The 14001-nt window shown below is 40.1% G+C and overlaps 1 protein-coding gene across 1 annotated transcript in view; it reads right to left on the bottom strand.

Moving 5' to 3' along the window:
• Nucleotides 1-12197, bottom strand: part of rab2a (RAB2A, member RAS oncogene family) — a 55102-nt gene extending 42905 nt beyond the window's left edge. The window contains exons 1-3 of the mRNA XM_062517127.1: nucleotides 11972-12197; nucleotides 3096-3167; nucleotides 2265-2332 (exon numbers count right to left, since the gene is read on the bottom strand). Of these exons, the coding sequence (XP_062373111.1) occupies nucleotides 2265-2332; nucleotides 3096-3167; nucleotides 11972-12017 (186 nt within the window). The 5' untranslated portion in view covers nucleotides 12018-12197. The remainder of the gene's footprint in view (nucleotides 1-2264; nucleotides 2333-3095; nucleotides 3168-11971) is intronic.
• Nucleotides 12198-14001: the final 1804 nt, after the last annotated feature.

Here is a 14001-nt window from a genome sequence, read left to right as displayed (position 1 = left end):
TTCTTACCGGGCTTTAACATCCAGAAATATCTAAGTTTGTTTACCACGCTCTGAGTTTAGTGCTGGCATGGTAGTTCTCCCTTTCACACCGAGAATTCTCGTCGCAAATCGAAATTCCACTGGAGCTCCAAGCGGTTTTGTACACAGCCTTACGACACTGTTTACAGCTCTTCGAATCATGGTAAGATGTTTTGGTATATAGCTAATTTAGATACACTTATGGCATGGGTGCTTGCGTTTCTTTACAAATCCTCCATCTTAGTTTGTATAGAAATTAAAATTAACCGACACATACACGTAAGAGGGCGATGATAGGAGACGGGCGGTAGGTAGTTGCCTGAACCTTCTTAAACTAAATTAAAAAAGAGTGGTGACGTTCACATACAACAGAATGAACGCGTTCACAGAATCGTTCATCAGGCAGAAATACAGTTCGTTCAGTTCAAGTTCACCCATATTATGAACGAGTTCATGAACGCGTTCAGGCACAACACTGAGCCTACTTAGAACTACGCGTAGACAATAATAAAAGGCTAATAATAATAATAATAAAAAAACGATTGTCTTGCTCTAAAATGGGATGTCAAAAATGACAAATGTAAACACCAAAAATAGAATTTCAAGCCCTTTTTTGGGTCCTTGTAGGCCTACCTTCCGTTCATTGGATTCTCTACTCTGAAACAAAAATCAGGAATGAAAAAATATTGCCCTTAATAGAATTCAGGTAGTTCGTTCTGGCTGTGTCAGGAGCTTTGAGTATATGCAAGTGCCAATCCGATATCAGGGCTATCATTATTCGACATTACTGTACAAGATATGTAGGGCTAGTTCAAGATAACGCTAGCATGGTCTTCTATCTCCATAAAAAGTCAGAGATCATCAGGTGAATCAACGGTAGAGGTTTTCCCGCAGCCGCGAGCATAACTCGCTGCTCTTTGTTCGGTAACTGACTAACAAACGCGAAAGGCAGAGCTAGAATTGCAGGTATGTCCTTCCTTGGCTAGCGTATCCTTAAAGATGGAGGCCAAAACATGGCTATCGCCATAGAGCCGAAACGCACGTATGTATTCTGAATGGCAGATTCTACACAAGAATACTTTGATTTGTTGTAGAAGTAATCATACATGAATGAGCACATACTTTTGGGAGAAAACATGTGTTTTTGCTAAGAGTTGACCCTAAAAAACTACACAATGGAGCTTTAAATATTGTGTATTGACTAACTGTGTATAGACTATAACAGTGTACTACAATTCACCCCTTGCTGAAACGTCACAAAGTGACGTGACAGCGCCGGACGGCACCATGCTGGACGGCAGAAAGATAGGAGATGTACGGCAAATTACATTATGAAGAAGTGAACACCTTCACTTTAACATCTTTTGTAGTTCAATGTATTACTTTGTTCAGCGTCTGGTAGTCATATAAACATGCCAGTGGTGTTGTAAGGTGAAATGGGTTGTGATCGCAAATTTACATAGTTATTAAACTAGTGATAACAGCACTAACATAGGGCAGCTAGATCGTAGTCTACTGTTAATATTAGCCTACTGTATATTAATACCCATATCAAGTATTTCTGGGCTAAAATATTTCAAACCGATTTGGCCACTTTATTTGTAATGCTCTTAACAGATGTAACATAGTCAAAACATAACATATCAGTATATGAAATAACGTTAGCGGTCATTGAACACTATTATTAGCTATCCTAGCTAACATTTATCCTAGCACTGAACTCGTTAAACGCGCCGTCCCATTCAGAGTTTATGGTTGCTATAACAACCCTTGCTGAGCTTTGTAGACGGACCAGATGACAGTGCAATGAATGTTGAAATACTCCCGAAACACTCAAGAAAACAAAGCAAAATATATCTGTATCAAGTAATCGGATGTTGATTCATTTCAAACAATATGCTAACAGTGGTGGAAGGGCATTATGAAGGTTAAATTTCACTATAATCTCTGAGCTATGCTATACGTCCCATCAGAACCCATTGATTCGACTCGTCTTCTTGCCGTCCAGCTAGCTATTTCGCTGTGGCGCGAACTTTTATGACATCATTGGCAAGGGGTCAATAAAGACCAAAATGAATCAGAGATATCAGGCTATAAGAAAACAACTAAACAAAGTAAGCCAAGAAAAATGTGATCGAGTGGAAAGACACAATGAATATTGGACATATGCTTAGTTACCAAATGAGAAACCAATAATTAAATTATCATAGTCACGCATTCTGAATTCAGGGGAAAAAGTTACTTACTGTGTCCCAGATCTGGAGCTTTATTTGTTTGCCATCTATAGTAATCATCCGTGCCCCAAATTCAACACCTATGGGAGAGAACATGTAGATTTATGTATACTTTCAAGGATGTCTCATCCACCCACTCCAAGACAAATGTGAAATTCCATGACTTTGACCATAACCATGGCTAATGACCAGATAAACACTAATTCCAAATGGACAAATATACCAATACCATGTAGTAAACTGCTACAACAAAATTCCCTGATATTCCAAGAATTTGCTAGTCTGGCTATCACCATACTAAGCTCAATATTTTAAGATTGAACATTAGTCTGGGGAGTCTGTGCTTTATTTCTACTGCACAAGATGCACAATCAATGGGCATAGTTCAAATGACTCTGTATGCTTGGATAGTCCTTCAACCAATCAGACCAACAATCCGGGTGCGTCTTTTGGATAAGTTTGTGATTGGACCCAAAGGCTGTAGACAGGAAGCAGGGGAGATAGATGTGCAGGTTTCAAGCCTGAGTTGCTGGGCGAAATCCAAATTCAGGCAGGTTTCACCCAGCCTATGAATTTGCCCCAAACATGATGAAATTTGCTGACTTTCTATGTCTGGAATAGTCTTTATCAAATTATATTTCAGAAATGTCATGACCCATGCCAACCCTGATTATATGTTCTTCTGAAGGACCACAGCCAAACCAGTACCCACCCAAAATTCTACTTATAATTCTAATTGTTAACCCAATCAGCATTAGTATCAAGCTTCATGAAGTCTTAGTCGGCCCATCCCAAGAGACTACAATATGACATGAATGAATACTTAATTTCAAATTGAATTACCAATAGTAAGGTCGTGCACAGGCTGAAAACGCTTATCTGTGAACTGTAATAGCAGGCATGATTTCCCCACACCTGCAAAACAAACACATGTAAGTCAAAATCATATACAATACACAGAAACTTTGTGAGATTAGTTTGTGAGATTTTTATAACATTTTGAGATAAACACACACATCACATAATTTGGAATGAATTGTAGCCTATGAATTGTAGCCTGACATCATAGCCTTGCATGCAATTTAACAAAGCTATTGTATGGCGTTTTCCTACTATTTACTTGCTTCCGTCTAGGGTTGTGCCGATGGAAAGCAACCATCGTGATGCCACGCCCCCACTTGTTTCTACTGCAGACTAAGCTAAAATATTAAAAAATAAAAACGTTTCCTTGGAAATGAAATTGAGCCTAGAACTGATGCACATGTAGGGTGCTTAAGAGGCTGTCAGCCAAACAGTGCAAAATTTAAAAAAAACATATTAGTCTGAGACCGTCTTGTTCAAATAAGTCCTTCTTGCAACGTGAATGTGTTATTGTCTTTCTTAGGCTACATGTCTCACAGTGTAGCCTATTGAACGCAAAACATGGGGTTTCCCGCAGCGCTTTTCTGCTAAGGCGGCCGCCTTAACAACACAGGGCTGCCGCCTTGACTAGCGTCTTCAATAAATAAATAAATAAATAAATATATTATGTATAGTGATATTCGCCGTTTTACTCTGTCATGTTTTCTCCATGTCATTCCAAACCGTAGCCGCTAGTCTCCCTTCTCTGTAGAACGCATAAAAAAAAGAAACTTTTTTAAATCGAGTTGGCCTATGCGCACAGGCGACGCGCTCATTCAGCATAAGTATTTGATATCAGGTCAGGTGCCACTGCCACGCATATCTCAGAGTGACTGCGAACACAAATAGCCTAAACCTAGCTAGATTTGACGGCTCTCACAGGAATGGTTCTCCGTTGAATCTACCAAATGTGTGGGATGAGCGGCATAACACTTTTGAGCGCATTTATCTTTTTTGTATCACTCGTCTACTATGAATGCATAGCCCACTGTATCTTGTAATTTGTTGTGACAAACACTTGTGCCATCTAGCCTACAGCTAACAACAACTTGTGACGGCTATTCATTCACGTGTTGTGAAATACTGAAATTGTCTGAGGTTTACACAGGCTAGTTTAAACTTTAAACTGTAGCCTCTTGTCTCCCATGCCATTTTCATTCATCCCGACCGGGCGGGACGCACGTTTCCGTTTTGTAGACATGCAACTGTATTTGACAGATGACAGATTTGGTTGCTAGTGACAAAATATTAGCGTTCAATGCGGTACGATCTCGCTAATTATGTTTTAAAAAGCATCAAAAACGTTTCGGCTCTCTTAGGCTATATGAGCAACAACAGGCACGCACAATATAGCCTACAGCTTCAATCAAAGAATTGCAGCTTTAGGCTACTAAATCACAATTCACTAACTTTACCATAGGCTACAGTCGCAATGTTACATTTTCATACAGTTTCGTCTTTATTTCATGGTATATTCTAAAATATCCACCATTTCAAATATTCTTGGTTTTAATAGAATATTATAATATTGACTGGCTTTAAAATATATGGTGCTATATGCTGAGCAGTGCAAACGTTTTGAAAGATACAAAAGGCCCTGTATTGGAGTTGTAAACTTACACTTTTAAGGTATAATATTGTCTAAATTGTGTTAATGATGTTTAATTGGTTGCTGATACAATTAAATCTGATACAATGAATGTGAAATCCAGGTATATTGCTGTCATTAGTGTCAAAATTCAACATTTTCAACATTAATGAAATGCTGACAGCCTACTAAATTTTTACTTCAGCTGACCTCCTTGTCTTAAAGTAAAGAAAAGAAGTTATTTAGACAAGTGTGTGCTAGACTGCTCCTGTAGCCAACAATCCCCTCTCTACCCCTTGGGAATTGAACTGTTATATGATCCTTGGTGATGTAAATTATGAAAACCCCTTTCTTTGGTTGGTCTTGATGCGGTCTTGATGCGGCCTTGACTCCTTTAAGACTCGGTCTCGACTCAGACTTGCTTCCTAAAAGACTAGGTCGTTGTCACTTGGTCTCGGCTGCAGTTAAACCAACGGTCTTGACCCCCCCCCCCCCCCCCCCCATCGTAGGGCAGTGGCGGCGATGCGGCGGGGACGCTACGGCGACGCCCCCTTCCCCTGGACAGACACCACCTTAAAGGGATATTCCACCATTTTTGGAAATACGCTCATTTTCCACCTCCCCTCGAGCAAAACAATCGATATTTACCTTGTTCCCGTTCATCCAGCCATTCTGTGAGTCTGGCGATACAACTTTTAGCTTCAGCCTAGCATAGATCACTGAATCGGATTAGACCATTAGCTTCTCGCCTGCTAGCTTCATGTTTAAAAGTGACTAAGATTTCTGATAATTTTCCCATTTAAAACATGTCTCCTCTCAAGTTAGAAAGTGCAATAAGACCAACTGAAAATGAAACCTGGCGTTTTTCTAGGCTGATTTGACATGGAACTACACTCTCATCTGGCGTAATAATCAAGGCAACTTGCAAACGTACCACAGGCGCAGTGATATCGTACGCAGCATCTGAAAATAGTCCCCATAGACATCAAGCAGTAGTAGTGCCAGTAGCTGCAAGTTGCCTTGATTATTACGCCGGATGAGAATGTAGTTCCATGTCAAATCAGACTAGAAAAACGGCAGGGTTCATTTTCAGTTGGTCTTATTGCACTTTCTAACTTGAGAGGACACACGTTTTAAATGGGAAAATTACCAGAAATATTAGTCACTTTTAAACATGAAGCTAGCAGGCGAGAAGCTAATGGTCTAATGCGATTCAGTGATCTATGCTAGGCTGAAGCTAAAAGTTGTATCGCCAGACTCACAGAATGGCTGGATGAACGGGAACAAGGTAAATATCGATTGTTTTGCTCCAGGGAAGGTGGAAAATGAGCGTATTTCCACAAATGGCGGAATATCCCTTTAACTAACAAATTTTCTGGGGGAAACCCTGTAGCCTAATAATGTTTAAGAATGAAATAGTGCAAATGAATTATTATTGTTACGACTAGGACATTCTAGCTCTAATTTCTTGCGAGGCTACAGCCTCTGAAGCACCGAATGCGTCATTCTCCACCGTGTTAAAATAAACCATTTATTTTGTTATCGTTATCAGAAGCTATAGCCTACGTCTTTCACTGTAATGCTTGTATTTCACGCATTTGCCTTTATAAGCCCCAGCAGCGGAGTGGCAATCGGGATTCGTTATTTGCAAAAGTTGTTTAGCCTACTTCAACTGTTATTTAGCCTACTTCGACTTGACTGCGCGATCGCAGACTACTTTCACTTTCCACTGCCCTCATAGTCGGCAAGCCGGTAGCCTAATGACGTGGGATGCGTAACATATGAGTTAGGCACAGACTGGGCTAGTTAAGATTTTAGATGAGTGACCGCGATATAATCTTTAGTAGCTTTTTTTGCGAGGCCCAGCGAATGCTGGCAATGTGTAATATACCGCTGGTTGGTGGTAGCAGGTGTTTAGATTGGCTGTCTTTCGGTCTTTAACTAGGATTTTCTTGGATCAGATCTTCCACACAGTAGCCTAGTCAGTATGTCTCTTAGCTGTCCACTTTCACCAGGCCATATATAGCCTATATAATATTTAATATAGGCCATATATAGCCTATATAATATTTAATATTTTTATTTACACCCCCCCGAAGATATCATCGTCCATCGCGATGTTTTACTGTTCACATCGTCATATGCCAATTAAGGGGACATCGCCCAACCCTAATGCTTCATAAGTCACAAAAACGAACGCAATGTTTAGGACAGTTTAAGGATGGCCTGACAGCCTACGGCAGGGCTCTTCAATTAGCGGCACGCGGGCCGGATCCGGCCCCCGAGATACTTTGTAGTGCCCCTTGAAGTGTTTGTTAATGTTGTTATGAGCAAATCCTTATTCGGTAGAGACGTAAATAGCTGGTGGGAAAAGCGATAATGGAGGTACAGCGGTAACCTGCGAGTAGCGCATATAAATAATGTTCTGTGTAGTGCGTTGCCGTTGTACTGTGTATTATGCAAAGACGTTAGCCTACTTGTGCCTTGTTTCGTTTTCACGCAGCGTCTGTCTCTGTTTCTAAAATTATTCTATCAACAATTTCTTTGTCTCGGGTACACTGTGGAGTGGTTGACTGTTTTGGATGTTAGGTTGAATTGTGTTAGCTATGCACTCAGCGCCGGATAAAATACGATAAAAACTGTCTCCACCGACCTATATCACCACGGCTAAGTTGGACATGAGGTGCGAGGTGCTATGTCCAGAATTCCGAACTATTCCTTTAACTCACAATGGCTTTTAATGGCTTTTATTTTACACCTGGATTTATGCTTAATTTGAATGACCATTATGTATTGACTGAGTGATATATTTCTGTGTGAAGCACTTTGAACTGCACCTACACTATATTGCCAAAAGTATTGGGTCACCTGCCTTGACCACCGTATGATCAGTCACATCCTATTGTTAATCCATAGGGCTTAATATGACATTGGTTCAGCCTTTGCAGCTTCAACAGCTTCAACTCTTCTGTGAAGGTTTTCCACAAGGTTTAGGAGTGTGTTCATGGCCATTTTTGACCATTCTTCCAGAAGCGCATTTGTGAAGTCACACACTGATGTTGGACGAGTAGACTGGCTCTCTCCGCTTTAATTAATTCCAAAGGTGTTCTATTGGGTCGAGGTCAGGACTATGTGCATTCCAGTCAAGTTCATCCACACCAAACTCTGTCATCCATGTCTGTATGGACCTTGCTTTTTGCACTGGTACACAGTCATATTGGAACAGGAAGTGGGCATCCCCAAACTGTTCCCACAAAGTTGGGAGCATGTAATCGTTTCTTTTTTTTTGCTGTAGGGGGAAGTAAGTGCGTTTTGGATGCTGGTCCAGGCCACCCCAGACCAGCAAACGTGACGTGATTTATCTATCTATCTGTCTATATTATATCTATTGAGGATATCCATGTAGTTATCTATTTATCTATAATCTGCACTCTCTTTACTCCTCTCTTGTGTCACTCTCAATGGTGTCAAGAGGGCTTTGCTCTGTGGTCTCCCCAACGTGATGTAATAGAATGCATTAAAGGGGGAAAGAAGAATCATTGCAAACCTCTGTAAAATAGTATACTTTTACGTATTATATTCCGTTTTTTGACACTGGACAACATCAAATCCGATGGAAAATTAACCCTGCAACACAGTTTTTAATTACATTTCAGAAATAGGCTGCGCAAACTGTTGGCAAACTTAGATGTGGAGTTTCTGTGGTAAAAGTGGTATCACCAGACTTGAACTGGAGAAAGGTAAAAATCAATTGTTTAACTCAACTCATATGAATTCAAAATATATTAAATATATGATATGACATTTACCCATAATCTTCTGTGTGTGTGTGTGTGTGTGTGTGCGTGTGTGTGTGTGTGTAGGGTGGAGCAGAATTTAGGATGTTCTCAATTAAATTTCTATCTAGCCTACTCAATGTTTCCATTATGGACTAGAACACTTTTTAATGGTGTGTTAAAGGAATACTTCGGAATTTTGGACATAGGACCTCATTTCCAACTTAGTTGGGGTGATATAGGTCGGTGAAGACCATTTTCAGTGAATTTCTGTCCTTCCTTGAGTTGCAGCGTTCATCTCGTGCTAACCTGGTGCCGAGATAACGCAAGTCAACGGTAACATCCAGCCTGCCACTGAAAACACCGAAAACAAATAAATTATAACGTCAGACTATCGATGCACATGCCTGTGTTGATAGAACAATGTTATAAATAAAACTAACCTTGCATCGCATTGCAATAGCCTACTTTGTTCCCTGTATGGCAGTGGCGGATTGATATTGAGAAACTAGTCCCTCAAAATGTAATAAATCATTGAGTTGGAAGGTTAGTTTTATTTCTAAAATTATTCTATCAACACGGACATGTATATCGATAGTCTGACGTTTTAATTGACTTGTCTCGAGTGTGCTGTGGAGTGAGTAAGACGGTTTTGGTAAGTTTTGGATGTTACCGTTGAAATTCGTTAGCTCAGAACCAGCGTTAGCAAAGGGGAACGCTGCAACTGAAGGAAGGGGTTAAACGCGATAAAAACGGTCTCCACCGACCTATATCACCTCGGTTAAGTTGGAAATGAGGTCCTATGTCCAAAATTCCGAACTATTCCTTTAAGCTATGAGGAGACTACAGCTTTTGACTTCATTTTTTCCCCAAAAGGGAATTGCAGATATAGTTGACAAAGCAGAGTGATTATTTTATTATTATGATGCAGTGTCTTACTGTGAGAAAAAAACTGCAATAAATAACCTTTAAAGATCAAAATCTCTGAAGATTATGTTTGTGTGATTTCATACATTAGTGCTGTTGTGAAAAATATTCACACAAAATAACCATAATAATCCTGAAATCGTGATTATTCTTCAGACAATTATCGTACCACCAAAATCTCTAATCGTGACATCCCTACTTGATTAATGGATCAATTGTGAATTGATAAATCGGCACCCTCAGTAAAAACATTTTTACTTTGAACAGAATCGCCCACGAGCCAGCTAGTAGCCATCCTTAAGTAAATCCCTTACCTAAGGGCAAATTAAACCCTAAGGTTCATATTTAAGGGACAAAACATGTGGTGCTTTTCATGCACTGAAAAGAAAATAAGAAGAAGAGGACTTCGGATAACAGTACAGTGCATTTTCATTATCGGAAAAGTTGAGAGAGCAGGGCAGCATAACCAATCATTTTTGACACTATCATTTTATACTTTTTTAGACTATAATGTATATCTACAGAATACTACAGACAAAATAGTCTTCCACCATCTTAATGTTGAAAGACGGACAACAGGTGTTTGAGCTTGAGACCAAACTGCACAGCCGAGCACCAGAAAGGTCGACTACATCCAAATATGGTGTTAAAATCAAACGTCAGGTGTGCAGAGGACAGATTATTAGAAAGGCATACACCCTCTGCCTGTATCACAATTTAAACTTCACTACTGGCCTTCATCCAAGATGTGCCAGAGTAGATGTGGCCACTTTTCTGTGGTAATTGTGATAACTGGCTTTACTATGTCAAGACAATAAAGGCTCACAAATAAAGCCAAGAGAATAAATGCGCAGGGGTGAAAAAAAGACACCCATTCCTCCCAATTTATGTCTTACACCGACAGAAGTCTGATGGAAGTAAGCAATAACATACAGCTCGATCCTCTTGCAGAATTCCAATAATTTAGGATAACATCCTGTTTTGGTAGACTATAACGTTAATGATCATCAAACCAATGAACGAAATCGTGGGATACAAACACCGTGTGAAGTGATGAAAGAAATATGCTGAAAACACTTAAGAAAACATATGAGGTACAAACGACGGGGCCTACAACAGCCGTTGGATAGGCTATATAATTGTCCTAATGTGCGACACTGTAAAAGTTATTTTTTACAACATCTACCAGTTACCCAAATTAATAATGTGGGGTATACCCTTTAGTGATCGTACAGTAACAGATATGGTGATATGATGATAAATATGATGGCGTGCCCCAGGCCTGCCGACCTGACGTTAGCGAGAATTCTAGCTTCCGTGAGCTAATGTAGCGCATGTTACTGTGGGAATGTACATAATCCTATACATCATCGGTTACAGTTAAATCGGAATGAACTTTACATCAAATAAAGCATTCGAGCAACAATGGCATGATAACTAGTTGAGCAAGTAGCATACTACCAAGTCAACGTTAACATTACTGTTGCAAATTCGCGAAAACTAAAATTGAAGATAGCTATGGCTCAGACTTACGTTTTTCCGACAAAAAAACAAAACAAACAAACAAAAAAAAAACATATTTAAGCACGCCATTTCATCAACTGAGAAACGGAATTAGAATACACTAAGCCTAAACCTTAGCTTTTGCTATGACATTGCAAAGTCAGTTGGTTCGATGTCGAGATAAAGCATCGCAATTGGAAGACGTTAGCTACCGCGCTTAGCCAGGTTAGCTTTAGACAACTAATGATTCTTTAATATTTCAACATGACAGTAGCATGCAGCACAGTGACTGAAGTCTATGGCAAATAATGGGAATACACACTTAGAAAAACATAACATTAGTGCTCTAATAGTGTAATAGTGGCAATTGATAAGTAACGTTAAATGTCAGTTGTCTTGCAAAACTACCGAAGCGTCAACGTCACTTTGCAATGGCGATTTGCGTTAACGGTAGACCTAGGAGGAACTTGTCGGCAGAAGTTTCTGGCCAGCCTGATACCAATAGGTGACATTAACCTAACGTTAAAGTCAGGTACTAATGTTAGTATGATACTGTTGAAGTTGCCGGTTGTTGAAACTGTCAAGCTAACGTTAGCTCATTGGCTAACGTTACCATCAGCTGTAAACACCAACACCACCCCCATGTTTAATTCTGAGTAACGTTAGCTGACGTTAGTCAGCGAACACAATAGGCTGGCATCGTAGGAACAGGTTATATTGTTGTGCAGAAGATATTTTAATTTGGTTGACTGTCACAGCATGGCAGCTCCAATCGCTTGTTTCACGTTGGACAAGACAACGTCAGTTCGTGAGGTTCGATACTATCATAATTTCGGAAGTAACATTAGCTAGCTAACTAGCAAGAAATAACCAGACGGCCATCCCACCCCTCCAACCTAGCTTATACCACGTCATTGACTCCAACACTGCGGAAATACAAGATAGCTATTGATAGCTAACTAGCAGGCTTGCTATGGTAGCTATCGATGTCGTTGTCTATGGATCAGCATGCAGTGACTACTTACCTGTGTCTCCGATAATGATGTATTTGAAGAGGTATGCATAAGCCATTGTCGATTGGTCCTGTCTAAATAAGCTTCACTGTTTTTTTGTTTTGTTTATTTTTTTTAAAAAACCGCTTCTGTGCTATATTCGTTTGTTTCTACTATACCAACGCTTTTCTGTCCTCGACGACACTAGGAACAATAAACACTTCCAAGCCTCAGTCGCTAACGTCAGACGTTCCACCTAGATCCGCCACGCACGCAAAACACCAGTCCAGTCCAATTCCACCGGAAGTTGTCAACACTTTTTTTAAATTATTATTACTGATGAAAATTAAGGACATAACAAAACGAAGTACACTACACACTAGAATGGGGTTGCAAGGAAAAGACAGATTCAAACGTAGTTTTAGAGCAATATCAAGAGGAAAAGGAAAACAATAATAATTAATATTAAAGAAGGAAATTAGTTTAGAAAACATAGAAAGGAGGGTTGAGTAAAAATCCAACCTTAAGAACACCACTTTTCTTTGAGTAAATAAAGAAAAGTTCTCCTATAAAATACAGGGGACAATTATACACACCCCTATATTAAATTCACATAGAGACGGGCAGATTTTTATTTTCAAAAGGCTAGTTAGGCCTAATTCATGGATCCAGCTACTATGCATCAAAGTCCCCTTGGCCTTTGGTATTAAAATAGCCCCACATCATAATATACCCTTTACCATAGGTAGGGAAAGTGAAAACCTGCGCCCCAAGCGGTTGCGTTCCTATCGAAGAGCTGCTCCAATGTTAAGTCCCATAGACCGACTTTTCAAATAAATACTAAGCAGCTATACCATCTTATCCACCAAAAATATTTTTCAGTCTGCATACTGTAATAATCTACTAACTGTGAAAATAGCAGACCCTATTTCGCCTTATTTTACGCCACGTAATTGCTCGTTTCATTTCATAAATGGACTACAACTACAAGTGACGTGACACCCTTCGACGACATTACTCACCTAGCATGGTTTGTTTATTAGCTAGTTAGTTGGTTAGTTAGTAATCACGCTTACTGCCAGCTCTTGTGTGAGTAGGAGCACAACACAAGTTATCCCAACATAAAGGTAATTACCACGCGGTTTACATCGCTCTCTGTTATTACAAAAATCTGTAAAGCCAGTTAAAGGAATACGCCACCCAAAAATGAAATTAAGCCAGTCTCGGTCTAGCCTGGATGCCAGACCGAAGTTTAGCCCCGCCTACATTCTTTTTCTGCAGGGAACTTCGGTCTGGCACTGCTCCGTTCAGCTGCTACTATTCGAGATACATCTATCTGTTCGGACCAATGTTCGGACCAATGTTTAAAAATGTCTGTTTGCTAGTTGGGTTAACAACACACTTCCCCAGCTGTTCATTGCATACAGTTTGAAGGAATTATTTTTAAAAACGAAGGAGGATGTTTTCCAGCCCCTGCTACACATTTCGTTGTCTTAGATTTAGCAGATACTGACAGCCAATAACTTGTTCTGTTTGGTTTGGTCTATCCAATGAGTGCGGAGCTATCCCCCCCCCCCCCCCGCCCTGTATCGTTTGAATCACGCCCCATAATCGCAGCTGAATGGAGCAGATTCAGACTCATATTCTGACAAGAATTGAGTATGACGTCGTCAGGCTAGTCTCGGTCACCCCCAGAGTTAGAACAGTGAAAAAAACCCGGTTAAAATCCGTCCGGGCATTGTCCTGCTTTGGGAGCAGCGTTTTTAGCTTTAGCTTAGCACAGTTGCTGTAAATGAAGGGTGTCAGTTAGCACGTCCTTAAAAAAAAGTGACGAGACATCTACATTTTTTTCTAAATATATCTTGGGAGCCATGTGTTAAAAACGAGTACACATCATAATGCAAAATCAAACGAGGCTATCATCTGGGCAGATATTTACTTGGAACTATATTCGGCCTCATCACAGGCGAAGCACTGCTAGATAGGCACAAGGTTCTCATGCAGTAGCACTTGAATCCCATTCCGTGAAGTTCCAGTCGAAGTTAGGAGTTTTCAAGTGCTAC

Source organism: Sardina pilchardus, chromosome 2, assembly GCF_963854185.1.
Source record: "Sardina pilchardus chromosome 2, fSarPil1.1, whole genome shotgun sequence".
NCBI classification, from domain to species: Eukaryota; Metazoa; Chordata; class Actinopteri; order Clupeiformes; family Clupeidae; genus Sardina; species Sardina pilchardus.
This window is presented reverse-complemented; position numbering and strand designations above follow the sequence as displayed.